At 44.0% G+C, this 27,592-nt stretch overlaps 1 protein-coding gene across 1 annotated transcript in view; it reads left to right on the top strand.

Annotated features, from left to right (window-relative positions):
* The window catches only part of tbc1d2 (TBC1 domain family, member 2), a 105,723-nt gene extending 78,899 nt beyond the window's left edge, over positions 1-26,824 (top strand). Inside the window, exons 12-17 of the mRNA XM_034182270.1 lie at positions 834-1,034; positions 1,135-1,322; positions 1,839-1,959; positions 15,873-16,058; positions 25,502-25,623; positions 26,558-26,824. Coding sequence (XP_034038161.1) covers positions 834-1,034; positions 1,135-1,322; positions 1,839-1,959; positions 15,873-16,058; positions 25,502-25,623; positions 26,558-26,759 — 1,020 coding nt within the window. The 3' untranslated portion in view covers positions 26,760-26,824. The remainder of the gene's footprint in view (positions 1-833; positions 1,035-1,134; positions 1,323-1,838; positions 1,960-15,872; positions 16,059-25,501; positions 25,624-26,557) is intronic.
* The last annotated feature ends 768 nt before the right edge of the window (positions 26,825-27,592 follow it).

Genomic DNA, 27,592 nt, shown 5'->3' with positions numbered 1-27,592 from the left:
CCGGATTTTTTTTTTTTTTTTTTTTAGATTATGTCTCTCACAGTGGACATGCACCTAAGATGAAAATTTCAGATCCCTCCATGATTTCTTAGTGGGAGAACTTGCAAAATCGCAGGGTGTTCAAATACTTATTTTCCTCACTGTATGTCCATTAATGCATTGATTGGCAGAGTAAAATACATGTAGTAAATATAACTTTTTTCATTTTTGTTAGTTTCAGTGGGATTCATCTGAAGAAATAATCCACATAAAGTGTCCTTTTTTTGTTATTCCAAAACAGTGTCTAAACATGAAGAAAAGTCCCCTCTGTACACACAGCTGCGGCCATGAGAGCGCCCCCCCCCCCCCCCACAAGTCTTGGTGATTAAATTACAGCCACAAGATATAAAATGAAATAATGTTAAAATTAGTCTTTATTTTTGTGTCGAGTGGACAAGTCACTGTATCATCCAAAGTGAACCTGAACTACACTACCCACAAAGCTCTCTGTGTCGACTTGCCAATCACATTTTGTGCTTAATGATGATGTCATCAGCAAGCAACAGGCAGCCAGTCCGCTACAAACACACAACGAACGGTCCTAAAATGTTTGATTTAGGCTTTACAAATGTTTTGACTGTTAAACTTTGCTCACTTTACCAGCAAAATTGGATTAGCTGAACTGTGCCCACCACTGATGTCAGAAGGTTCTGACGAGGAGACCAGTTTGTCCATAATTATGTCACCATGTCGCTGACTGGACAGAGATCATTGACATAAAAAAAGTATCCTGCCCTCACACAGAGATAATTCAGCACTAATCTGCATCCTAAACTGTAGCTGTTGGCTTACAGGACGCTGGAGAGCGCCCCCTGCTGAGCCACTGGGTTCAGTTTCTTGCCCGTAGGTCAGACGATGACCTTTGTCCTTCACTGGAGCTCAAGGGCCTGCTCCGCGGCGGCATTCCACATGAGTACCGACAACGGGTCTGGCGCTGGGTAGTCCAAACCAGAACCAAGTCAATCAGGATGCGCCACCCACATCGCTACCAGCAGGTAAACTCACCTGAATAGTTTAATCCAGACACAATTTGGAATCCTTTCAAGTTCAGGTGTCAGCAGATGAGTGATTGTTCTGCTGCTGCTGTGTTTCCAGCTGTGTGACAAGAGTCGGACGTGTCCACATCCGGCGTCCAGGCAGATCCAGTTGGACCTGCATCGCACCTTGACTACCAATCAGCACTTCTCCTCCCCATCCAGCCCCGCCCTGCAGCAGCTCCAGCGAATCCTGTTGGCCTTCTCCTGGCAGAACCCAACTATTGGCTACTGCCAAGGACTGAACAGGTTCTGACACCGATCTCACTGTTGGCACTGAATCTGAACATTACATCAAATAGTCCATGGGCCAGGTGGATTTTGGTTCCACTTAAGGGTTCAAAATGACACTTACACTCGATGACCTACATAAAAATGTATGGTGGCCATCCAGGGTGGTACCTGTAGCCAGGTTGGCGGAGCGATTAATTAATTAATCTAATTTGATTAATTGATGATCAGATCTAATGATCTAATAGATTTGATTGATTTTTGTCTTTAATTGGCCAATTAGAAAGTGGAGCTGGTTTCAGACTGATCCTTGTTCCCGGTGGTCTGCTTTTAGTGCAGCCCATCCATAGACCAAGATCTCATACAGAACCCAAAGTCAGGTGAGTGCACCACAGGCTGTGCTCTCATCATGGTTGGTGCTGAAGATTCAGTGATTTAACAGGATTCTGGTTCTCTTCCACACTTTGAGGTAAACTGTTTCTTCTTCATCCCAAGTAAGCTTTAACACCATGTGGTGATGTGTTTGTCCTTCAGGTTAGCAGCCATTGCTCTGCTGATCCTGCAGAATGAAGAAGATGCCTTCTGGTGTCTGGTGACCGTGGTAGAAACCATCATGCCTCAGGACTACTACACCAAGAACCTGGCAGCCTCTCAGGTTAGATACTATAGTTAGTTTCTGGTCAGGACATCCCGGGAAAATCCTTTTCTGAGCCTAGACTCAACTTATTTGGCCGACTGACACATGATGTTCTGTAGGGTGACCTAGGTTTGTCTGGATTCACCAAGTCAATTCTGTGAGCTCAGGCCAGAACAAGTGATCCAGGTCAACTCAGGCTCCTTGATCAAGACTTGCTGACTGGATATATATTTTGTATTGTGAAAAAAAAAATGATAGAAAGAAAGAAAACAACAACAAAACAAATCAATAGAACAGGTTAGCAGGAGGAAGCTTACCACAGTCATCCCTGCACCAGGAAAAGGACACTTCTGAGTGTGTTTGTTAACACATGAACCGGAATGGATGTATGCATAATGCACACGAGCTCACTAAATGGCTACCCTCAATTCACAGTGAGACAGGTTTCTGTCCATTTTGACCAAATCCTGAAAAAAGACTCCCTTGGCCCTTGATTGAAAATGTCAACCTCTCCAGAATGTAAATGCTCTGAACAATTTCAACCCATTGTTCAATTGTGGGTGCTTCCGCTTTTTGTCTTTCAGAGTCCAGCTGTCAAATGGTATGTCTCCAAAGTACAGGGCTTCACAGCTGCTAGGAATGTCTTCGGTAAAGATGTTCTTTAGGTGCTCACCAAGCTGCACCCAGAAGGGTCTGATCACTCGACAACTCCAAAAATATGAAAATGATTTGCGTTATTTGCTCCACAGAGTCTCCAGCAGGTGTCTCCATTATCCTGATATTTTTTTCTGGGCAGGAGTTACAAAGAAACACACAACATTCTTTCAGCAAAACTCCCTCCATGTGTTGGAGCTTGAGGTCATCCATTGCAATCTGTGTATCTTTTCCCAATGTAAGCCTTATGTATTGCGTATCACCCTGTTTATACAATTGAATACCATTATATAACCAAGAAACAACTTTAGTGCATGAACCTGATTTCACCAAAGACAGAAAGACACTTAAAAATCCTGACTCAACTGTTTCCCGGTTTCTCGTAGATTTTGATCACAATAGGTTCTAACCTGCAGGTATCTGTAGAAATCATCATTTCCCAACCCATGAGACCTCTGCAGGTCCTCAAAACTCTGAAACACCCGTCTGTGGATAAATGTATAGTAAGTGCTTAAACCTTTGGAGATCCATCTTTTGAATCACCCATTCGATCTTGTTTAGTTTAAAAGCAAAATCTTTTTAACAGGAATCCATCATGGTGTATAAGTGTGGTACCATCAACTCGTCTTGTAAATCTTTATCCATTAACACAGATATTAAAGGTACTCTTTCCACTGAAGTTCCCTCTATATCTTTCCAACGTGCTTTGTAAGACGGAGAGCAAAGACAGATCAATGGTCTTAGCTGAGATGCCAAGTAATAATCCTGTAGGTTGGGAAGACCTAGTCCACCCTTTTCTTTCTTCAACTGCAAAGTCTTGTACCTTACTCGAGCTCTTTCCCCTTGCCAGATATACTGCGATATTAATCTGTCCCACTCTCCGAATTGCCTTTCTGGTATCAGAATGTGTAGACACTGAAATCAATACAGCAGATGTGGCAGAATGTCATTTTGACATCACATTCCATCTTGCATGTCTGATTTCAACCTTAGTGTTAGAGGTCTGTAATTAGCCTCAAAAAGTGTGGAGAACTCTTTGGTTAGAGAGACCCCTAGGTATTTTATGGATTCCGTATCCCAATTCAATGTGTACAAATCCTAATCTCATCTGGTGGGATGTAGTTTAGTGTTAATAACGCATCTTGTTAATATTAATCTTATATCCTGACAGTGAACCAAATTTCACAATCATTTCCATTAATTTGGGTGGGGTTTGAGTGGGATTTGTTATGGTTAACAGTAAATCATCAGCAAACAGGGAAAGCTTCTGTTCACCAGAATCCATTCTAACTCCTGTTATGTCAGGCCTCTGCCTTATCCATTGACTGAACGGCTCTATTGAAAGGGCAAGAGGAGTGGCGAAACACAACATTCCTGCCTCGTACCATTTTCTAATATAAATGAATCAGCTAGATCTCCATTAATCTTTACGCTGACGGTTTAGTATATAATGCAGAAATGAGTCTGATGAAACCCGAAATTAGACAGTACGTTATATAGAAAGAACCATTTGACTGAATCAATGTCTTTTCTGCATCCAAAGTCAGCATAAGGATCTCAATTTTTTGTTGGCATTGTGTGACTCATAACACTCCTGAGTCTGTCTCTGCTTAATGAACCCTGTTTGGTCCTTATGTATTATTTCGGGTGAAAATTTTTCAAGTCGTTAAATTATGGCTGTACATAATTTCTAATCAATGTTTAGAACACTCACCGGCGGGTAATTTCCACAGGTCAACTTGTCCTTCCCCTCTTTAGGAATTACTGAGATGATTGCGTCTCTCCATGACGGGGGAATCTTTTACTTTTCCAGTACACAGCTAAATGCTCTTAGTAGCGTTGGGACTAACTGGTCTTGCATTTCTTCATGCCATTCAGAGGTAAAGCCATCTGTTCCTGGAGACTTTCCTCCTTTTATGTTCCAATAACTGCTCTTAGTTCTTCTTCTGTTATTTCTGATAATAACTGATTGTTCTGTTCACTTGAGACCTTTGGGAGAGAGCAGGGTTGGAAAGAAAGCTGTCGATGTGATGTTCAGGTTGGGAATACAAGTTTGATAAAAAAATTTTTTTTTTTACATTTTTGAATGTTTCCCCAATTCCGTTTCAGTACTTTTGTGTATATTCCATATTTTGTGAATAGTTCTATCTGCTTGTTGTTTTTCGTGTTTTGAATGCTAGGAGCTTCAGGGATTTTCTGCTGGCTTCATAGTATTTCTGTTTTGTAAAAAGTTTAATGTGTGTTTAAGGTCATCCAGTGCTGTTTTTAAGACCTTGAGTTTAGTTTTTGTTACTTCCTGAAGGGTTTTGGAATGTTCTTTTTGAAGTTTCTTTAACTCTGCTTCCAATTTTTGTAGTTTTTGATCCCTGATCTTCTTTACATTTGGAAGAAATGGCTATTATTTTCCCTCTAATGACCGACTCCAGAGCATCACAAAGTATTGGCGGCTCCCTCCCTCTCCATTATCATTCTCTTCCAGTACTGATTAATTTCACTTTTCATCTTTTCTTTTATAATTGTAAGTCTGTATTCAGCCTCCACAGAGTGGATCTGCTGTTTTTTAGTTAGTGTAGAGAAATATAAATTGGACTGTGGTTTGAAATGGCTCAAGCCAATTTCACAGTTGTCTATTCTATGAACTTCTTTTTTTAAACATAAAAATTAATCTAACCATGAGTATACATTATAGAAGGGAGGAATAGTGTGTGTAATCTTGATTAGTTGGATTCTTGTCCCTTCGTACATCCACTAGTCCAAGTTATTCTATCACATTTCTGATTCTTTTACTGATATTTTTTGTGTTGGGATTTTCCATTTGATGAATGCAATTTGGGGTTTAATTTAACATTGAAATCTCCAGTGTATAATGTTATTCCTTGACTTTTGTTGCAGCTAATTCAAATATATATTTGTAAAAGGACCAGTCACTGCCTGGCAGAGCCTTATCAGGAGACCATCGATTTTAGCCATAATCAACAACAAATCTACACTCCTTGTCTTTATGTTCTGAGATATGCTCTTAGTGTAGGACACGCGCCATTAAGATAGCCACCCGCCTTCACCTCCCGCATTGTGAGATGAAAATGAACAAATTATACCCCTTCTTATTCAACTTGGTGTGCTCAGAATCATTCAGGTGGGATTCCGGCAATATCGCTTTATGAACCTTTTCTTTCCTCAATTTCCTCAAAATGTTCCATCTCTTATTGGATTATGTAAGCCGTTTATATTAAATTAAACCAACTTTACCTGTGTCTTCTCCAACGTAATGTTCTCCTCCATTCGCTAGTGACAAAAAGCCCAGCCCCCCCCCCCCCCGCTGAAACTAACAGTAAATGAACAGTGTGAACCAAACATAGTCACAAGAACAATGACTAACAGAACAATGTCCACTTCCAAGGCAAGGGTCTGTTGTCTGGACCCTGTTGAGCTTGTTGGTGGCAGCCCAAAGGGGAATGTCCTCCCAGTCTATCAGGAAGGGCTCTTACTGGTGGCAGTAGCCTAATTACAGAGTGAAACACCCCATAAAAACCTTTTTTAAAGAAAAAAAACTATGTTATTAAGTTAGCCCTCTGTCAATTATCTCTGAGAGGAGTAACCAAGGAGGAAAGTAGAGAGTCTTTTTATTCTTAAGGAGCAGTTGGTGATGTTCTCCTGAATGCTCAGCGCTTCTCCTTTTATCTTTCTCCCTTTGCGGTACTGGAGGAGTCTTTCTGTGCTCTCACCTCCTTCCTACTCCAAGACAGTTGCTGAAATCTGCTCCTTCAGGGACTCTGGCGATGTGATAACTTTTACCTTGTAGCCTTTTTTAGCCAGGTCCTCGGTTGCTTCTTCTATAGTGTCGTAGATTTTGGACCTTCCTTGAATTTCATTCGCAGCCTTGCTGGAAAAAGGGTCTGAAACGGGACCCCATTCTCTTTCAGGGCCCTCCGGACCTCTGCGTATTCTCTGCGCTTTTTAAGGATAGCCGGAGGGTAATCATGGTCTAGATTTATGTGTTTGTCACGCCAGACAAAGCCCTTACGCTGCCAAGCCTTCCGAAGTAGCGATGATTTTTTTGGAAGCTCAAAAATCTCACCAGTAATGATCGTGGTGGCACGTTCTCTGGCGGCGGAGGTCCCAGTGCCCGGTGTGCTCGCTCTATTCGCAGGTCTGCCCCGCTGCCATCCAGTTGAAGACCCTCCATCAGTAATGTCTCCACGAATTTGATCATCGACTCCAAATCCTTCTCAGCCCCCCTCCAGAACACCATAAATTCTCACATTTTTCTCGCAGAGACCAGCTCTCTAAGTCTGTTAGCTTGTCCTCTAGCTTCACGTGTAATTTTAGCAGCCTCTACCACTTCCTCTGTGTTTTGAGTCCTCTCCTTGTTTTTTCCAGGCCGCTCCTCCACTTCATTCATTTTTGCATTGCTTTACTACATTTTCTCCTTAATTGTAGTTAGTTGTTCCTTGTTTTCTTTGCAGAATTCTCTTAATTCTTCTAGCGACACCTCTAAATTAGCCATCTTTTCCTCACTTTTCCGTTAGCTTGTCATACTTAGCGTTAGCTGAACTGTCGTCTCTGTAACTTTCTGTCCTTTATTTTACAGTGTTATTTAGTAGTAGGGGCTTTGTTCACCGTCTTACCCCCTCTTAAGGCTTTTCGTGGTGTTATATACTCAGATGAATGGGAGTATTTCTGAAATTTCTCTGCTTTTCTTGGGAGCCTCTTACCAAGCTGCCATCACTACGATGTTCCGCCTGGAAGTCAAGATGTTGTGAAAAGATAAATAGTATTAATAGTATTTATTTTAGATGTTATCCAGATGAGGTTAGTGTTGGGCTGGCTAGTGAGCCCAATAGCATCAGCCTAGAAACGCTGGCTGTGGAGGATGGCTTTCGGACTGTGGCTAGGCGGCAAAATTCCGTAGGGCTTGGTGCCCGGTTGTGGTACCCCGATCACACTTGCCACTGCAAACTGTGAATCGGTTCTCCTCCTTGGAATTGCCTGATGTGAATTCTCTGAGCCCACAAGTGACTTCCACTCCTGTCTCCAGGCTGAAACACCGGACTTTAGTGATAGGGGATTCTATCACCCGCAAAGTCAGGTTACAGATGCCGGTGACATTAAATGTATTCCTGGGGCCAGAGCTCCCAACATTGCGTCCCATCTTAGGGTGCTGACACTGCAGAAGGGAAGACAGGACTAAGGAACGTGACATGAGATATAGTCACATAGTTCTTCACGTCGGCACCAATGATGTCAGGATGAAGCACTAGAGGTCACAAAATTGGACATAGAGAGGACTTGTGACCTTGCCAGAAAATATGTGTTGGCATCGATTAATAGTCTCTGGTCCCCTCCCCTCCCGGTGGGTACTGATGAGGCATTTAGCAGGCTGACATTGTTAATAGGTGGCTGGCACAATTTTGTAGACAGCAAGGCTTTAGCTTTATGCATATCTGGCCTTCGTTCTGGGGCCGCCGTGGCTGCTGATGCGAGATGGCCTCCACCCTACTTGGGGAAGAGGCGCCGACCATCTTGTCTGCGAACATAGATAGAGCTCTACAGGAAGGGTAACAGTAGGAATTTACAGCAGGCCACGGAGCAGGTGATTAGAGACCCTGCAAGGCTTATGACAAATGTGGATGGGAATCCATTAGCTTAGCGGGAAATTAGTGCAGAAATCCACTATGGTGATAGTGCAGTTATCTGCAGGTAGGGAAATCAAACAAGTTGAGACTGTGGCTGCTTCCATAGACGTGTCCATAAAAATCCTAGCGGGGATATGCTTGCCAAACTTAATACCCATTACTACATTGGATGATGTTGAAATTGAGGCCGGCCCAGTGGTTGTTCCAGCACTAGCAAAGATTTCGTGTCTGCTACCTACACGTGCGTGGAATGTCTCAAACCTAAACTAACTTCTAGGATCTTATATATGCTACTCTGGAACCAATCCTTAATCCAACAATTCAACTGTCAACCCCACTGAGGTACCTTAGTCTGGGTCTCATTAACATAACGGTCACGGTCCTCAAAAATCCTTGTGATTAATGATCTAATTATTGCTCATCACTTAGATATGATTGGTTATGTGAAACCTGCCTTAACCTATAGCTGTCCTCCCCTTAAATGAGCCTGCCACCAGCATATACATTCAGTCATTCCCTGTGATGCGAAGCAAGGGGGGGTGCTCTATTTATAAAATCTAGGTTTAGCTTATTAGCTGTTGGGGGTCACAAATATAACTCGTTTGAGCATCTGATTCTCTGCTCTGCTCAGGATCATTACACATTGCCAAGGTCAGAAGAATAAAAATCAGCCATATTACTTTGTCCCTGTATATAGGCCTCCTGGCCCATATTCTGAAATCTTAGATGAATTTGGTGGGTTTCATCTCTAACTTGTCAACGAGTGCAGAATAACATTCTGATCATTGGTGACTTTAACGTTCATATAAATAAGCCTTCTGATCCCCTTTGCAAATCATTTATGGAAATTGTGGATGCATTAGGATTTCAGCAATGCATTCGGGACTTGACACACATTAGTGGAAATACCCTGGAATCTGGTTCTCGCACGTGGTATTGCTGTCGCAAAATACTGCCATCATGCCTTTACATCAGTGGTCTCTGATCAGTCACTTATTAATTTTACACTTTCGCTGCCGGTGTTTAGTGAACGACAACCTTATATATCACTATGGCAATGCATCAACTCCTCAACTAAGACTGAACTCAAAGCTAGACTGACTGATGTCTTAGCTTCACATTTGGCAATACCCAATTAGTTGACAGACTTGTGGATAGTTTAAACTCAGTGCTCAAAACTACACTCGACATGATTGCGCCACCTGTGTTAAAACCACGCTCCCCCAAATCAGTCACCTTGGTTCAATGATTGCGTGGCCTCAAACATAAGACAATACGTCTAGAATGGAAATGGCGTGTTCAAAATTAGAAGTATTCCACCTTGCGTGGCATGATGCTATCTTAGACTATACAGTGGGGTAAAAAAGTATTTAGTCAGTCCCTGATTGTGCAAGTTCTCTGACTTAGAAAGATGAGAGAGGACTGTAATTTTCAACATAGGTACACTTCAACTGTGAGAGACAAAATGAGAAAAAAATTCAGGAAATCACATTGTAGGATTTTTTTAATAATTTATTGTAAATTATGGTGGAAAATAAGTATTTGGTCAATAACAAAAGTTCAACTCAATACTTTGTAACATAACACTATGTAACACAATTTTTGTTCCTGGCTTCTAAGTGTTATATTTCAACTGCTTATGTCTAAAGTCTATTGAAAAAATGACTACATTCAGCACAACTTTGATTTTTTTTTTTTTTTTTAACGTTCTAGAAGTTCTAAAAGTTTTTTGAAATTTCTAGATAATTCTGGAAACTTCTAGAAAATTCTGGACAGTTCTAGCAGTTATGTTGGGAAGTGTAGGGACACGGACCCACAACAGGGGGCGGTAAATGAACAGGACAATGGATGAGCCAAAGAGTCACAATTTACTGTTGTAATGTGTACAACGGAATACAGACGGAAACAGAATTTACAGTACAGTCAATTACACGAAGGGGGGCATGTGGGCAGGCTCGAGGATAGGAGAGCACCGTCCAGAGAAGAGCCGGGCCCCACACGATTTCCACCGCCACCGGACCAGGATACTCACAGGAGACGCCAAGTCCTGATCTCCCCAGGTGGCCAGCGTCTCCAGCTGTCGGATCGGTACTGCTGGCAGGAAGCAAAAAACAGTTTATGGTGGGTGCGGTGAACACCCAGCAAACAGTCAGAAAAGGGTGTGTAACACCTCCACCTCCAACTCTTAATCACAGTCACACACGAACAAAAACGTTGCAGCGTCTGAAAGACTACTTATCCGAGGAGCGAAAGACGTCGTCTCCTCCCAGCTTCCAGCTGCTGACCAGTTCAAACAGGTACGCCTGCAAATGTTCAGAAAGTTGTATGGCACCAAACCACGGCTGAGTGTTTAACTTCCAGGTAGATGGATATCTCGGCAGTGAGGTGGAGTTGCTGCCCGACTTTTATGGAGATGTGGATATGTGGTGATGAGTGACAGCTGGCGTTGTTGATGAGTGACAGCTGTCACCTCCCGGTTGCTCCGGCGCCCTCTTGTGCCCGAAGCCCGCACTTCGGGCAGGGCGCCCTCTGGTGGTGGGCCAGCAGTACCTCCTCTCAGCGGCCCACACAACAAGTTAAAGAATATTCTAGAAGACTACTCAGTAGTAGTGAAGGCGAATCAAGAATATTCTTGAAAACAGACAAATTTCAAAATATCATTGTCCTTCGCTCTCAGACTGCAGCTTACTTGTATTCCTAGGGTTTGTAAGAGTAGAATGGGAGGCAGAGCCTTCAGCTTTCAGGCTCCTCTCCTGTGGAACCAGCTCCCAATTCAGATCAGGGAGACAGACACCCTCTCTACTTTAAGATTAGGCTTAAAACTTTCTTTTGCTAAAGCTTATAGTTAGGGCTGGATCAGGTGACCCTGAACCATCCCTTAGTTATGCTGCTATAGATGTAGACTGCTGGGGGGTTCCCATGATGCACTGTTTCTTTCTCTTGTTGCTCTGTATGCACCACTCTGCATTTAATCATTAGTGATCGATCTCTGCTCCCTCCACAGCATGTCTTTTTCCTGGTTCTCTCCCTCAGCCCCAACCAGTCCCAGCAGAAGACTGCCCCTGCCCTGAGCCTGGTTCTGCTGGAGGTTCTCTTCCTGTTAAAAGGGAGTTTTTCCTTCCACTGTAGCCAAGTGCTTGCTCACAGGGGGTCGTTTTGACCGTTGGGGTTTTACATAATTATTGTATGGCCTTGCCTTACAATATAAAGCGCCTTGGGGCAACTGTTTGTTGTGATTTGGCGCTATATAAAAAAATTGATTGATTGATTGATTGATTGATTGATCACAGAAGCAAAGTTTCTGTGGAACAGCTATTTTCTATTATTTAAGGCATAACAGGTTAGGAAAACACACTGTGTACCCAGGAACAAATCAAAAATAAAAATTTGTTATATAGTGTAATCTTGTTGGCAATGACAGAGGTCAAACGTTTCCTGTAAGTCTTCACCAGGTTTGCACACACTGTAGCTGGTATTTTGGCCAATTCCTCCATGCAGATCTCCTCTGGAGCAGTGATGTTTTGGGGCTGTCGCTGGGCAACACGTACTTTCAACTCCCTCAACAAATTTTCTATGGGGTTGAGGTCTGGAGACCGGCTTGACCACTCCAGGACCTTGAAATGCTTTTTACGGAGCCACTCCTTCATTGCCCGAGCGGTGTGTTTGGGATCATTGTCATGCTGGAAGACCCATGCACATTGCATCTTCAATACTCTCACTGATGGAAGGAGGCTTTGGCTTAAAATCTCACAATACATGGCCCTATTCATTCTTCCCTTAACACGGATCAGTCGTCCTGTCCCCTTTGCAGAAAAACAGCCCCAAAGCATGATGTTTCCACCCCCTTGCTTCACAGTAGATATGGTGTTCTTGGAATGCAACTCAACATTCTTCTTCCTCCAAACACGACGAGTTGAGTTTTTACCAAAATGTTCTATTTCCGGTTCATCTGACCACATGATATTCTCCCAGTCCTCTTCTGGATCATCCATATGCTCTCTGGAAAACTTCAGACGGGCCTGGACATGTACTAGCTTAAGCAGGGGGACACGCCTGGCACTGCAGAATTTGAGTCCCTCTCTGCATAGTGTGTAGCCTTTGTTACTTTGGTCCCAGCTCTCTTCAGGACATTCATCAGGTCCCTCCGTGTAGTTCTGGGATTTTTGTTCACTGTTCTCATGATCATTTTGACCCCACGGGATGAGATCTTGCTTGGAGCCCCAGATTGAGGGAGATTATCAATGGTCTTGATGCCTTCCATTTTCTTAAAATTGCTCCCACAGTTGATTTATTCACACCAACCTGCTTGACTATTGTAGATTCACTCTTCCCAGCCTGGTGTACATCCACAATTTTCTTCCTGGTGTCCTTCAACAGCACTTTGGTCTTGGCCATGGTTGAGTTTGGAGTCTGACTGTTTGAGGCTGTGCACAGGTGTCTTTTATACAGATAAGTTCCAACAGATGCCATTAATAGAGGTAACAGGTGGAGGACAGAAGAGCTTCTTAAAGAAGTTACAGGTCTGTGAGAGCCAGAAATCTTGCTCGTTTGTGGTTGACCAAATACTTATTTTCCACCATAATTGACAAATAAATTCTTTAAAAATCCTACAGTGTGATTTCATGGATTTTTTTTTTCTCATTTTGTCTCTCACAGTTGAAGTGTACCTATATTGAAAATTACAGACTTCTCATCTTTCTAAGTAGGAGAACTTGCACAATCAGGGACTGACTAAATATTTTTACCCCACTGTAAGCATGCATTATTGAGGCAGGAGTGGTGGCCTAGTGGTTAATGCGCTTGGTTTCAGTGCAGAAGGTTCCGGGTTCAAATCCTACTCCTGCCACATTTCTCCATGTAATGTGGAGTTGCGTCAGGAAGGGCATCCAGCGTAAAACCTATGCCAATTCAACATGCAGATCCACCTTGGATTTGCTGTGGCAACCCCAAGTGCAAACAAGGGAGCAGCCGAAGGGACTTACTTACTAAGCATGCATTATTGGCTACAAAGCTGACCTATTACTCTGATTTGATCAACAAAAACAAGCATAACTCAAACTTCTTGTTTGATACGGTGGCAACACTTATTCATGGACCATGGACAGTCACTGTCCTTTTACAGCACAAGATTTCCTGGATTATTTTGAGAAGAAAATAGAAGACATTAGGTTAAATATATCCCAGCATGCCTTAACCCAGCCACTACACCCTGCTATTGAGGTGGGCACCATTACTGGGATATTACCTGGATTTACAGAATTTGATAATATCTCTATAGGAGTGCTGAAGAAACTTGTAACGTCAACAAAAAACACAACCTGTTTATTTGATCCTATACCAACAAAGCTGTTTAAGGACTTGTGGCCCACTCTTGGGCTGACTGTGCTGGAAATTATTAATCTTTCTTTAACTTCTGGATCTGTTCCTAAATTTTTCAAATCTGCAGTGATTAAACCATTACTTAAGAAACTTAATCTTGACCCTAGTACATTGAAAAACTATCGGCCGATATCAAATCTGTCATTTTGCCCTAAAATTCTGGACAAAATGGTGTCACAGCAGCTCGTGGACTATCTTACTGAGAATAATCTCTTTGAGCCACTGCAGTCTGCTTTTAGAAAATATCATTCAGCAGAGACGGCTCTCACTAAAGTGGTGAATGATCTTATGTTTACAATGGATTTGGACACCACTATGGATCTGGTGCTGTTAGATCTTAGTGCTGCATTTGATACCGTGGATCATTATATTCTACTTGATAGGCTGGAAAATCATTTTGGGATTAATGGGAGTGCCCTTGCATGGCTGACTTCATACTTGACCAGTCGTTTCACTGTGTTTTGTACAATAACACTACCTCTAACCTTAGTGACATGAAATTTGGGATTCCACAGGGGTCTGTCTTAGGTCCCCTGCTTTTCTTCCTTTATATAGCACCCCCTGGGCACATATTGCGGCATTTTGGGATTACCTTTCACTGCTATGCTGATGATACTCAGTTATACATGCCGATAACTGCTGATAATCTCGTTCACATAAAATCCTCAGAAGATTGCCATGCATCAGTGAGAAGTTGGATGTCTAGAAACTTCCTATTTTTAAACTCTGATAAGACTGAAATGATGGTTCTTGGTCCAGTGAGACATCTGCATCAATTTGACCAGTTAATGCTCAGCCTAGGCTTGTGTGTCTTACATCACACTGACAGAGTGAGGAACCTTGGGGTAATTTTTGATCCTACATTGTTCTTTGACCTCCACATTAGAAATATTACTAGGACTGCTTTCTTCCACCTGCGAAATATAGCGAAGATTTGTCCCATCCTGTCTAAGGCTGATGCTGAGACCCTGATCCATGCGTTTATCTCTTCTAGATTGGACTACTGCAATGTTCTATTTTTTGGTTTACTGCTGTCTAGCATTAGGGCTCTCCAAATGGTTCAAATGCTGCAGCCACACTTTTGACATGAAGCAGAAAGTTCATCCACATTACACCCATTTTGGCATCCCTTCACTGGCTTCCTGTCCCAGTGAGATCAGATTTTAAGGTTCTGCTATTAGTCTATAAAATTGTTCACGGACTGGCACGTCCCTACCTAGCTGACCTAATTAAACCTTACGTATCGGCCCGGGCTTTGTGTTCTCAGGGTGCAGGACTACTTTGTGTCCCTTGGGTGAATAAGAAGTCTGCAGGTCATAGAGCTTTCTCTTATCATGCCTCTGTTCTGTGGAATGATCTCCCTGCGTCAATAAAACAGTCAGATTCTGTGGAGACTTTCAAGTCCAGACTTAAGACGCACTTATTTTCCCTTTCGTATGGCTAGCATACTGGTATAGTTTTGTTTTATGCTTTTTACTTTTTTAAATTCATTTTATTAGGAAACAGAGTGTGCCGCGGCCTCAACTTTACCTAAATTGTGGGTCTTTTAGTGAAATTTAGGGCTAGTGGCCGGCGATCACCTTAGTATTTCTTCTGTTTTTCTTGTTGTTTAATGCTGACAAATTATACAGTATTTCTGTCTTTCTGATGCCTGATTCTGTTTTTCTCTCTGTTTAAGGTGCAGCTCCATCCAGAGATGGGAGTTGTATTTGTGCTGGTGATCCTCCTGTCCTGTGCACCTACAGCATTTCCTGTATATTCGTTTTGTGAATTGTTCTGTGAATTGTTCTGTAATTTATGTCTGTAGCATGGCCCAAGCAGAGGTTCACCCCTTTGAGTCTGGTCTGCTTGAGGTTTCTTCCTCAGAGGGAATTTTTCCTTACCACTGTTGCTCTGGGGGTTAGTAAGGTTAGACCTTACTTGTGTGAAGTGCCTTGAGGCAACTCTGTTGTGATTTGGCGCTGTATAAATGAAAATAAATTGAAATTGAAAAAATTGAAAAAAAAAACAAAAACTCATTTTAGTACAATAATAGTGAAAGTTGACTTTATTTGTATTAAAACCTGCCTTTTTATTTTGTGATAAAATATTTAATTTATAAAAGTATAAATTATTGGTATGTTGTTTTTTTTCTGTCCAAACCTTTATATTGTCATTGTATTGAACAGTGCAGCATCTAGGTGGTGCTAACAGGGCTTTAAATGCAATGTATTTGAAATTTTGGAGCAAACCGTTTTCATTTGTGTTTTTGTGACCCTGCAGGCGGATCAGCGAGTGCTGAAGGAGTTCATGGTAGAGAAGCTGCCGAAGATAGCGGCGCATTTTGAGGAGTATAAGATTGACGTGTCACTCGTCACTTTCAACTGGTTCCTGGTGGTTTTTGTGGAGAGTCTGCCCAGTGACATCTTGCTGCCGCTGTGGGACGCTTTCCTGTACGAAGGCACCAAGGTACAGTTGACTGACAGCTGAGAGGGTGGGACTAAACATTACGATATTAAGAAGTAGATTGTCCCCGCCCATTTCCTGTCACTCTTTTTCACAGTTTATGTTGCAGTTCTGTTAAAATCCTCCACCACAGAGTCTAAAAGCAGATGCTGGAATGGGTTCATTTAGTACATTTGTTCGTCTGTTGGTTTGGATTGTGTACAATGAGCAGCGGCGGCTCCTGAAAAATTTCTCAGGAGGGGCAATTTTTCTGATAATGATTAAGACGACCCATTCAGTAAATACATTAAAAAAGACAATCATAGCAATATGTTGTTAGTTGACTAACTCATGCAGCAATACCTCCACTAGATGGCAGCATACAACAGAAAGATTTCCCCTCTAGCTACATAAATTACAGGTGGAAAGCTGTGAAAGAATGCTGCATCCAGGAACGTTCACAAGCAACATGTTAATAAAAATGAAGTGACCCCACAATAAATGAACCCACTAATTCACTGTTGGAGCAACTGGGGATTAAGTAGAGTAATTGAGAGAGTGGTGACATAACGAGTCAGGAAAAACAAAACTGGTCACGTGACTCATGGTGCCATCTTGGGTTCAAAATAGCATTCGCTGTTAATGTGTCTGCATGTAAATCCAGCTATTTTATTTATTTATTCGCTGAAAATGCCGGGTTGTTGTGCGTTTGGATACACAAATAGACACAACAAGGGCTTCACGATGTACAGATTCCCTTCAGATCTGAACAGAAAAACATTTTGGGAAAATAAAGTCAGCCGTGTGGGATGGAAGTGGTTTCATTGGTAAATTTATTGTTCAGTCCCATGTACAGAAAAACTCACCCATCGTATAAACCAGATATTCACAATCACTGGACAAAAAAGTCCCAAAGATTTTGTTTTATTTTCCATTTAATAAACACAGTATATAACAGATTTTGTATTATGGATTTTTCGTTCACATTGGATAAAATGTCCCATCCGATCGCAGTGTATTTCTGTTAAGAACTCCGAGTAGTCTGGACATGCACAGTAATAGAGGTACAAATTAAAGTTCAGCTCTGACACTCGCCGATTTGAGGAAAGTGGGACCGGAGTCATTTCCCTGTTTAAAAGTCCTGTTATGGTTGGGGGTGTTTCTTGGACACAGAATCCTAAATATGCAGCTCAGCTAGACACACGAATGGAGAAAGATAGTTTTATTTACACAGGAAAGATACTGTACAACTCGAGTCATGTGCAGGTAAAAATTAACTGAGGAGCCTTCTTCAAGGTTGGAACAAACTTAGGGATCTTCAGTTGAGTAGTTGAGTGGAAACAGAGGGATCTTCATCAAAGGTGGATGCTGAACAGATGTACTGTCAGGGCGTGAGGTGGCTTGACACAGGTAACAGGTGGAGGCCAATGCAGACTCACAGGCATGGTTGGTTTTGATGGATAAAAGGCTTTATCTGTTACACAGGCATGGGGTTCAGTACACAAGAGGTCAAGCTTACAGGCAGAGGTAGCAGACATGGTGCAGGCTGAGACTTTGTCCATAAACCAGGCAGGGTTCATACACATGGCATTGAGGAACAAAGCAGGCAAACAGAGGCAGAGTAAAAAAAAAAACAGGCTGAGTTCAAGGTAACGGCGAGGCGGAGATCAGAGAATACAAGCAAGGTCAAAAAATACACAAAAGCAAACAGGATGAGAATGAGAGGCGAGAAAGTGAACAGAGTCAACAATCGGGCAGTGAGCTGTTGAACTGTGAAGGTTTAAATAAGGAGCAAACTAATCAGGGTGATGTGAAGCAGGTGTGTGAAAGTCTCTGGAACAGGGCGTGACCAGGGAAGACAAAGATTGTGCACAGTGCAAGATAGTGAAGGAAAGCACAGAGTGGAGTGATGAAAGAGACAAAGACACTTGAGTATGTGCAAGAGCGGGAGTGAATGAAAACACAAACCAGACAGAATTAGGGTGGGTTAAATGCAGTAAACACATTTCATTGTGCAGGGAACATGTTCCTTTGTGCATATGACAATAAAATTCTTTTGAATCCTTGAATCCTTTGAATTAAAGTGTGAGACAAAGACACAATGGCAGGTGCAGTTATGAGGAGTGGGAACATACTCGAATGGGCGTGAGGGAAACAGAGAACTATGAGCAGAGCTAAAATGGAATCTAAGGACCGAATAATATATTAACAAGACCTGACAGAGCGTGACCACGAGAACTGCAAAAAATAAGCAGATGATAACTAAATGAGAAATAATGAAAACACAACCTGGCAGAACAAACTATATGCAAACGGAGACAAAACAAAACCGGTGACTACGGAATCGTGCAATTAATAAAACAAGATAGTTGATAAACCGAGAATGGGGAAAAAATGGCAAAGGGAGCATAATTCAGTGAGCAATACTGAAGATAAATAATAACAAAAACCTGTGACTAAGCATAATACAAACAAATGTGATTAACAGAATAAAACTAAGACTAATGAAACTTAAAGCACCATGAGTGAACAAATACAAAAATAAACTACACAATAAATAATAAGCAAAGAATGAACCAGTGACGAAAGTGTAACACAAGAAAAAGCAACGTATAACTGAATGACTGCAACCTAAATGATGTGGTGCTGAATGAAACCAGTGACTAAATAATTAACAAAGCAAAACAATAAACAGAACCAAACTGAGACTAACTTGATAAAGTATGAACTAATGAAAAGTAAAACCAGAAAATCACAAAAGAAATACACCAAGGAAGGGCTAAGACCTAAAACCTGAGCCAGGGCCGAGCATGACATGTACCTTCTTAATAGTTAGTGTAACAAACTCAGGCTTCATACCAGGGAGTGTGAAGAGGAATCTTCAAGGTGGGAATAAACACAAAATCCTTCTTCAGAGCTCAGGAAAATCCTCATAGAAAGTCTAATCAACAAAGTCATTAATGCCACAGGTGATTACAAACTCAGGGAGCCTCTTCATTGGAGGAGAAACAACAAACAGAAAAATAGTCTTTATAAAAATACAAACTCAGAAATCTTCTTGGTCAAAGGGGCTGGTTAACTCAGGACGACTCATAATAAGAAAGGAAAAACTGGAAAAATCATCTTTGACCACAGTGGCTCAAACACAGAAATCTTCTTTCCGAAAACCAGGAAGAGTTCAATTGCTGACACAGCTTAACTGAGAAAAATCTGTCTTTAGGAGGAAAGTGCAAAACTCAAAGACTGGACTCTAAAAACAGAGTTCTCCATAAAGGTGAGTGTCAAGTGACATAGTTCACTTCCAGAGTGTGATCACAAAAAATGGAATACTCACACAGCAGGCACAGGAAAGCCACAGGACAAAGAATGTGCGCCCAACAAACAAATTAACCACAATGAACCTGCACCAGCCAGGCTAACAAGGCTGATATAAATAGCAAACAGACTAACTGCTGCAGCTGCACTGATTGTGCTGGTAGACCTGTAATAATCCAGAGGGCCCACCAGGGAGATGCAGATATGCACATACCTCGCAGGCAAACGCAGACACAGACTAATAATAATAACTTTAACATGTTGATCACACAGAGCCATACATAACGAAGGAAAATGCACAGGTTAAAAACATCCATCCATCCATCCATCCATTTTCTTCCGCTTTATCCGGAGTCGGGTCGCGGGGGAAGCAGCTCAAGCAAAGCCGCCCAGACCTCCCGATCCACACACACCTCCCCCAGCTCCTCTGGGGGAACCCCAAGGCGTTCCCAAGCCAGCCGAGAGATATAGTCCCTCCAGCATGTCCTGGGTCTTCCCCGGGGCCTCCTCCCAATGGGACATGCCCGGAACACCTCTCCAGCGAGGCATCCGGAAAAGATGCCCGAGCCACCTCAACTGACTCCTTTCAACGTGGAGGAGCAGCGGCTCGACTCCGAGCTCCTCACCCTATCTCTAAGGGAGCGCCCAGCCACCCTGCGGAGGAAACTCATCTCGGCCGCTTGTACTCGCGATCTCGTTCTTTCGGTCATGAGCCAAATCTCATGACCATAGGTGAGGATCGGAACGTAGATCGATCGGTAAATCGAGAGCTTTGCCCCCCTACTCAGCTCTCTCTTCACCACGACGGTCCGATACAGCGACCGCATCACTGCCAATGCTGCACCGATCCGTCTGTCGATCTCACGCTCCATCCGTCCCTCACTCGTGAACAAGACCCCAAGATACTTAAACTCCTCCACTTGAAGCAAGGACACTCCACCGACCTGAAGAGGGCAAAGCACCTTTTTCCGGTTGAGAACCATGGCGTTGGATTTGGAGGTGCTGATTTTCATCCCGGATGCTTCACACTCGGCTGCAAACCGCCCCAGTGCACGCTGAAGGTCCTGATTTGACGAAGCCAACAGAACCACATCGTCCGCAAACAGCAGAGACGAGATTCTTTGGTTCCCAAACCAGACCCCCTCTACACCCTGGCTGCGCCTAGAAATTCTGTCCATAAAAATAATGAACAGAACCGGTGACAAAGGGCAGCCCTGGCGAAGGCCAAAGTGCACTGGAAACAGGTTTGACTTACTACCGGCAATGCGAACCAAGCTCCTGCTGCGGTCGTACAGGGGCCGGATAGCCCTTAGCAAAGGACCCCGTACTCCCGGAGCACTCCCCACAGGTGCCCCGAGGGACGCGGTCAAATGCCTTCTCCAGATCCACAAAACACATGTGGACTGGTTGGGCGAACTCCCATAAACCCTCGAGCACCCGATGGAGCGTGTAGAGCTGGTCCAGTGTGCCTCGACCAGGACGAAAACCACACTGCTCCTCCTGAATCCGAGGTTCGACCATCGGTCGAATTCTCCTCTGCAGTACTCTGGAATAGACCTTACCGGGGAGGCTGAGGAGTGTGATCCCCCTATAGTTGGAACACACCCTCCGGTCCCCCTTCTTAAACAGAGGGACCACCACCCCGGTCTGCCAATCCAGAGGCACTGTCCCCGATTGCCACGTGATGCTGCAGAGGCGTGTCAGCCAAGACAGTCCCACAACATCCAGAGACTTAAGGTACGCAGGACGGATTTCATCCACCCCAGGAGCCTTGCCACCGAGGAGCTTTCTAACCACCTCGGTGACTTCGGCCTGGGTAATGGATGAGTCCGCCTCTGAGTCCCCAGTCTCTGCTTCCTCTTCGGAAGACGTGACGATGGGATTCGTCATTTTTAACCTGACCCATCGTCAGGTTAAAAACAATCCAGGTAATAAGTGGAAAAACAAATGAAACAGACAAATTCTGGGATAAGCAGAGAGAAGACAGAGGACACAGAGGGAGTGAGAATGACACAGAGAAGACAGATTAGAAAAATGGAGAAAAGGGAAGGCAAATGGAGCAGGACAAAGCAGATAACTAAAACCTGAGGACAGAGAAAACAGACTAACCCAACCAAGACAGGCCCCTAACAGACTGAACCACAACAGTACCCCCCCACCCAGCCAAAGGCTGTCCCCCGACAGCCACAAAAAAACAACCCACCCCATGACAACAGATCAAAACAGAACAAAAAAGGGACACGGGACAAACACTGGGACACCACCCAAACAGACCAAAAAACACCATAGACCCAACAACAGAAACACTGGGAGGGAGGCGGGGGCAGGACCCATGGAGGAAAGAGGCCAAACAGGAAAATCACGCCTGGGCAGGAACGTCCTGCCACACGAAGACCAAGACCGGTCTGGAAACTGGAAGACATAAACACGGGGCTGTTCTGGGAACCAGGAAACAAAACCCTGGGACTGGTCTGGAAACCAGGAGATATAAATGCAAGGCTGGAAAGGAAACCAGCATACATAGAACTAGGACTGGTTTGGGAACCAGCAAACAAAACCCTGTATCTGGTCTGGGAACCAGGAGATACAAACGCTGGGCTGGGCTGGGAACCAGGAGACATAAAAATAGGACTGGGATGGGAACCAAGAAACAAAAACCAAGAACTGGTCTGGGAACCAGGGGATGACAACCCTTCCCTGTCAGACCTAGACAACCTACGAGACGGGGGAGAGCACGACAGAATATCGTGGGACCTACCCATATTGTTACCACAACCAAGAGATGAGCTTACATTGTCATTACCACCAAGAGATTCATCTACATCATTGCACAGCTGGCTGGAGACCCTGGTGGGGGCAGGAGAATGAGTGTACAGTTCCACGAAGGCCTCCTCTGTGGTTGGAATGAAGACGTCCAGCTCCGCTTCACTGCCGCCGTCACGAGTGAGGACGTCCAGCCCCGCTTCACTGCCATTGTCAGGAGCAGAGGCTGTTTCAGGCTTGAAAGAGTCAGTACAATTATCATCAGGTTCCACCCCCACTCCGCAACCAGGAGATGACTGCGAAGAATTAAGCAGCTCCTCCTGGACACCATCAGGAACAGAATACGCTGCCTCCTTGAGGGGCTTCTTGGGGGTGGAAATTGACAGCTCCTCTGTAACATCACCAGGAGCTAGGAGTAGACTCCCTTCAGTGGTGTCAGGCGGGAGGCACAGTCTAGCCTCTTCATCAGTGCAGCAGAGCTCATCAAAAACAGACCTAACCTGAAAGAGAACTGACAGTTTGTTAATCCATCAACCCCTACTCTGAAGTCCGAAAAGAGGGATCAAACGAGTGAGCGGCCTGCTCCACTGTGCTTTGCTTGGTTGTCAGTGCTGGCTGGTGTTCTCCTTCAGCAGGCACCAGGAGAGATGGGAGACCCGGGAAGAGCAGTTGGAACCACTGACTGTGGCAACAAGGAGTTGACCGCTGGACTAAGAGGTTTGAAAAGAGCCGGCTGTGGACTGACTAAGGATGCAGGAGCCAACGAGGATCCAGAGAAAGACCCCAACCCAGCTGGAGGGGCAGCTGGCTGGGGAGTAGCTGACTGAAGGATGTCATAAATTGAATGGAGTGTAGAAACGAAATCCAGAATCCGGTGGGACAGAAGATGACTGAAGTTTGTTAACAATTTGGCGCAGAGTGGCTGTGTCATGTAGCAAGGATACCAAATCCATGGAAAGAATGTTCTGAGCAGAGATAAGCAGAGACTGAAAAGATGTGAGGGGTAGCTCCTGATGGGTCCATTAGGACTGGTTGCGTGAGTTTGAGTTCTGAACTAGGGGCGGAAGACATGTCACTGGTGAGCTCCCAAGGTGTGTAGTGGGGGTGTGGCCATTGACTTCAGGTGTGCAAGGAGCTTGATGGTCCTGTACCCAAGATTGAAAAAACCCCACAGGGTCACTCGCCCAGTCCGGGTGTGTGATGTTTTAACACACCCTCCATTGAGGACAGTTCGTGAAAAATATCCATGACCCATGGGTGGGCTTTGACCACAGACTGAGCACTAGCGAGATAACTCTTCTTCTATTTCTTGGATTGAGAGTTCTGGTAAGACGTATAACAGAAATTAAATTGTTCACAGAATGTCTTGAATGAAACTAGACTGAGAAGGCTAAGACAGGACCCTAACAGGACTGAACCACAACAAGTCCGACCATTTATTTTTCACACCGTGCTCAGACTCGGATCCGCAGCCTGATGTGCACCTGTTAAATCAGACACAAACAGCTGTGATTTGACACGTTTCTGCTTTCACTGCTTCGTCTGCCATTATATTATAATAGTTTTTGCAGTGTGCACGCTGATTACAAATGGATCAGAAAAGTCAGCACATTTACAGCACAAAGTCGGAAAAAGAGGAGAATGTACAGCTTACCTTTGATTTGGAGGTGATGATTGTAGAAGGAAAAGTTTGTTGAGGGTCTAATTAGTCCATAATATGAGGTCTGTCCGAAAAGTAACGGACCTTTTTATTTTTTTCAAAAACTATATGGATTTGAATCATGTGCGCTTGCATCAGCCAAGCTTGAACCTTCGTGCACATGCGTGAGTTTTTTCACACCTGTCGGTCGCGTCATTCGCCTGTGGGCAGGCTTTGAGTGAGCACTGGTCCAGCCCCCTCGTCGGATTTTCATTGTCAGGGAAATGGCTGAGCGACTGCCGCTTTGCTCCATGAAAATTTTTTCAGAAACTGTGACAGACAGCCAGGTGGAAACCATTCGGAAAATTCAGATGGCTTTCGGTGAAGATTCTATCGGCTTCACACAGATTAAGGACCATTACAACCGGATTAAAGACGGCCCACACCGGCGGAGGGTGCGCCGCGCTCCGAGCGGCCATCGACAGGCTGAAATGACCAGATCATTTCCAAAGTGAAGGCTGTGTTGATCCGGCAAGTCGTGTGACTACCAGAGAAATCGCAGAAAATGTGGACATCAGCCCTTTTGCGGCACATTCCACTGTTACAGGAGATTTTGTAATGAAAGACGTGCGGAGGAATTCGCACGTCGGGACGGAGCCGCTCATGGTGCACAACAAACTTCCTCCGTGTTGGAAGTCTCACAGGACATGTTGTAGCATGCCCAGCTGTTACACAATTTCTCGGACACTCACTCGACTGAAAAGCCACCGAAAGCCGTCTGAATCTTCCGAATGGTTTCCAACACGGAGATGTTTGTTGTGCGCCATGAGCGGCTCTGTCCCGACGCATGATTTCCTCCGCACGTCTTTCATTACAAAATTGCTGTTGTCCAACTCTTCAGCAATTTCTCTGGTAGTCACACAACGTGCCGGATCAACACAGCCTTCACTTTGGAAATGATCTGGTCGTTTCAGCCTGTCGATGGCCGCTCAGAGCATGGTGCGCCCTCCGCTGGTGTGGGCCATCTTTAATCCGGTTGTTCTTCTGCTGTTCAAACAGGATTTTAGACAAGATTATGTGAGTTTTTCACTAATCTAGACTTTCTTTCATTGTAAAAAAGACATTGTGGCTTTGAATGGATTTAGGCTGCATGAATTTACACAAGAATATAAGTGACTTTTTACTATAAGATATGTTATTCATATTTTACCATGATTTTCCAAATATTCTCCAAGCTTTAGCTGTGGTCTCTGTACTCCACCCACAGCTAACTAACTCAGCCAATCAAGAGCCAGGAAACACGCATGTTAATCCACTAGGTGTGACTAGAGCAGGTAGACATGGAAATTATCCAGGAGCAGGGTTGGATACCCTGGTTCTTTCCCGGGGCCTCTTACCAGTTGGACGTATCTGGAAAACCTCCCTATGGAGACAACTAAGGGGCCTCCTCTCCAGATGCCAGACTCACCTCAGCTGTAGCTCCTTTCAGTGTGAAGGAGCAGTGATCCTGAGACCTGTGTTGTCTGGAGCATCAGCTCCTGGTTGGGTCTCCTATGGCAAATTGGTCCCAGGTGAGGAGATTCAAAAATGACACAAATGAGGGAAAAGGTCACCTCACCTCGTCATGGAGCCAGGACTGGGGGGAGGGGCTTCTCCTCTGCGATACCCGATGACTGTTCAGTTCTTTTCATTTGAGGAATGACGTTGATGTACCCATTAAAGAAGTGGGCGTGGCCTTTGTTTTTTGCAGGTGATTTTTCGATATACTCTGGCTCTCTTCAAATACAAAGAGGAGGACATCTTGAAGATCCATGATGGTGTGGAGATCTACCAATACCTGCGCTTCTTCACCAAAACCATCTCTGACAGCAGGTTTGTACTCACCCAGTCTGACCCGGACTCACGAGGTCACACGCCAGGAAAGTTAAACAAATATACATGCATGAGGTGTCCGATCAGAGCTGAATCCTCATTGGCTGACTGGTGTGACTGTAGACAATCTCACAGTGTTTTGTCTCATCGTTTCATTCTGGTCAGGTGTTACTTCTTCTGTGTACTTTGTTGCTCTTTGTTCCGTTGAAGTCTGGACGGGTAATTACACCCAGTGGATGCCCAGAGCTAATTTTGTCACTCTGTAGGACACACAAAGTAAATGCAGGTTAAGAATGTGCGATATCATGAGAATGGAGCAGCAGGTACGAGTGACCCTGGAGGTCAGTGGTCCTCAGGGTCCACTGACCTGCACATTGGGTATCAAAGCACATGGAGATGGAAAATGTCAGGACCAGGATACTTGGACCAGTGCTGTCAAACTCAGATTATCCGTGGGCATCTGACCCTGTTCTTTCCACTTGAACCATGGGGGGAGGATGGTCTGCTTTAATCTTCTAAACAGTGCTTGCTGCTTCTGATGACACAGATTAGCAGATTATTGTTGGATTGTTGGCCAGAGGATTCCTCCTCTCGTGTATTATAATCCTCTGTGCATAGTAACCGAGGTAACATAGGTGTAGTTTAGACCGATACACAAGTGACTCTTGAGAGTGCAGTTCTCCAGGTTTTCTCTTGAGACTTAAAAAGTCACATTTTGACAAACTGCTGGCTTTCAGACACGCAAAGCTTCAGTAATTAACAAAGTGTTAACATTTGGTGATGCCGCAGTGACATCCAGAGGTCATGTAGGTCAATGCTGGGTGCTGAATCCGATCCAGGAGGCGGCAGTTGGAGGCTTCAGCTGTCTTCCTGAAGGGGAACCGCTTTACAGGGATGAAGGTCTGTGGTGCTGATCTTGTTCTTGTTGCTGCAGGAGGCTGACCACCATTGCCTTTAGCGACATGAACCCCTTCCCTGGACGGCTTCTGAAGAACCGGCGAGCAGTTCACCTGGAGCGTCTGCAGGGGGAGCTCCGAGACCTGGAGGAGCAGCAGAGGGAGTTTGCAACAGAGCACGTGGAGCGCAAAGACAAAGAGCTGGATACCGTGGTCAGTGAGGATGAGGAGGAGCTGTGAGGACGCATCCATGAATGAACTGGAATAATAAAAATCACAGAACCACATGGAACTGTTGAACACTGGACTGGAACAAAGGACAAAAATACACTAATTACTTTAAAAATATATGTTTCATGAGTGCAGCCTGGGAGTGTGCAGGTGGCCCATATAAATGCCAGTTTATTTGTCTTATTTCCTGGTAGTTTTATTAATTTTATTTTTAAGTTTGTTATTAGTAAATTCATGCTAACACTTTAGCTTCAGTGTCTGGTCAAAGCGCCGTCACTTTCCAGCTTTTATGACCTGAAGTGGGCATCACTGACAGCAAATAAGTAGATGATAATTTCTGTGAGAGTTTTGCACACCTGTGGAGTGGCTGTTATTTGTAAAGTTTAATGATTAGACGACAGATGTTTGTGGATTAAGATGCTGTGTCTCTCTTTGATTAGCTCATTAGCAACATGGCGGAGTTCACTCTGTTGTGATAATTTTCAGTGCACACTGTCACACAGTGATAAGTTTAGTTCTTTGCTGAAGTTGGAAGTTCTCTTGCTATTATGCGTTAGTTCTGCATCAGACAGTTTTTCTTTTATTGTGTAGCTGTATTTTATTTGCCCACCAGAGGGCGCCTAGTGCCCAAGAAACAGGTGTGTCTGGTATTTGTGTCAGCTGCATTATTTGTTATTCTTGTTATTTGAGTTTTATTCTTTGCTGCAGACTGCACACACACACACACAAGTAAATGCTTTGTTTGTTTGTTTGATGATGATACTATGAGTGTGTTTGGACAGAATAAATACAGGATCAGTCCTGAGCCGTGTTCTGGCTTAAACAAAATGATCTGGCATTAG

This window comes from Thalassophryne amazonica, chromosome 11 (genome assembly GCF_902500255.1).
Source record: "Thalassophryne amazonica chromosome 11, fThaAma1.1, whole genome shotgun sequence".
NCBI lineage: Eukaryota > Metazoa > Chordata > Actinopteri > Batrachoidiformes > Batrachoididae > Thalassophryne > Thalassophryne amazonica.
The sequence above is the reverse complement of the archived record's forward strand: the minus strand, read 5'-3'. Positions and strand labels throughout refer to the sequence as shown.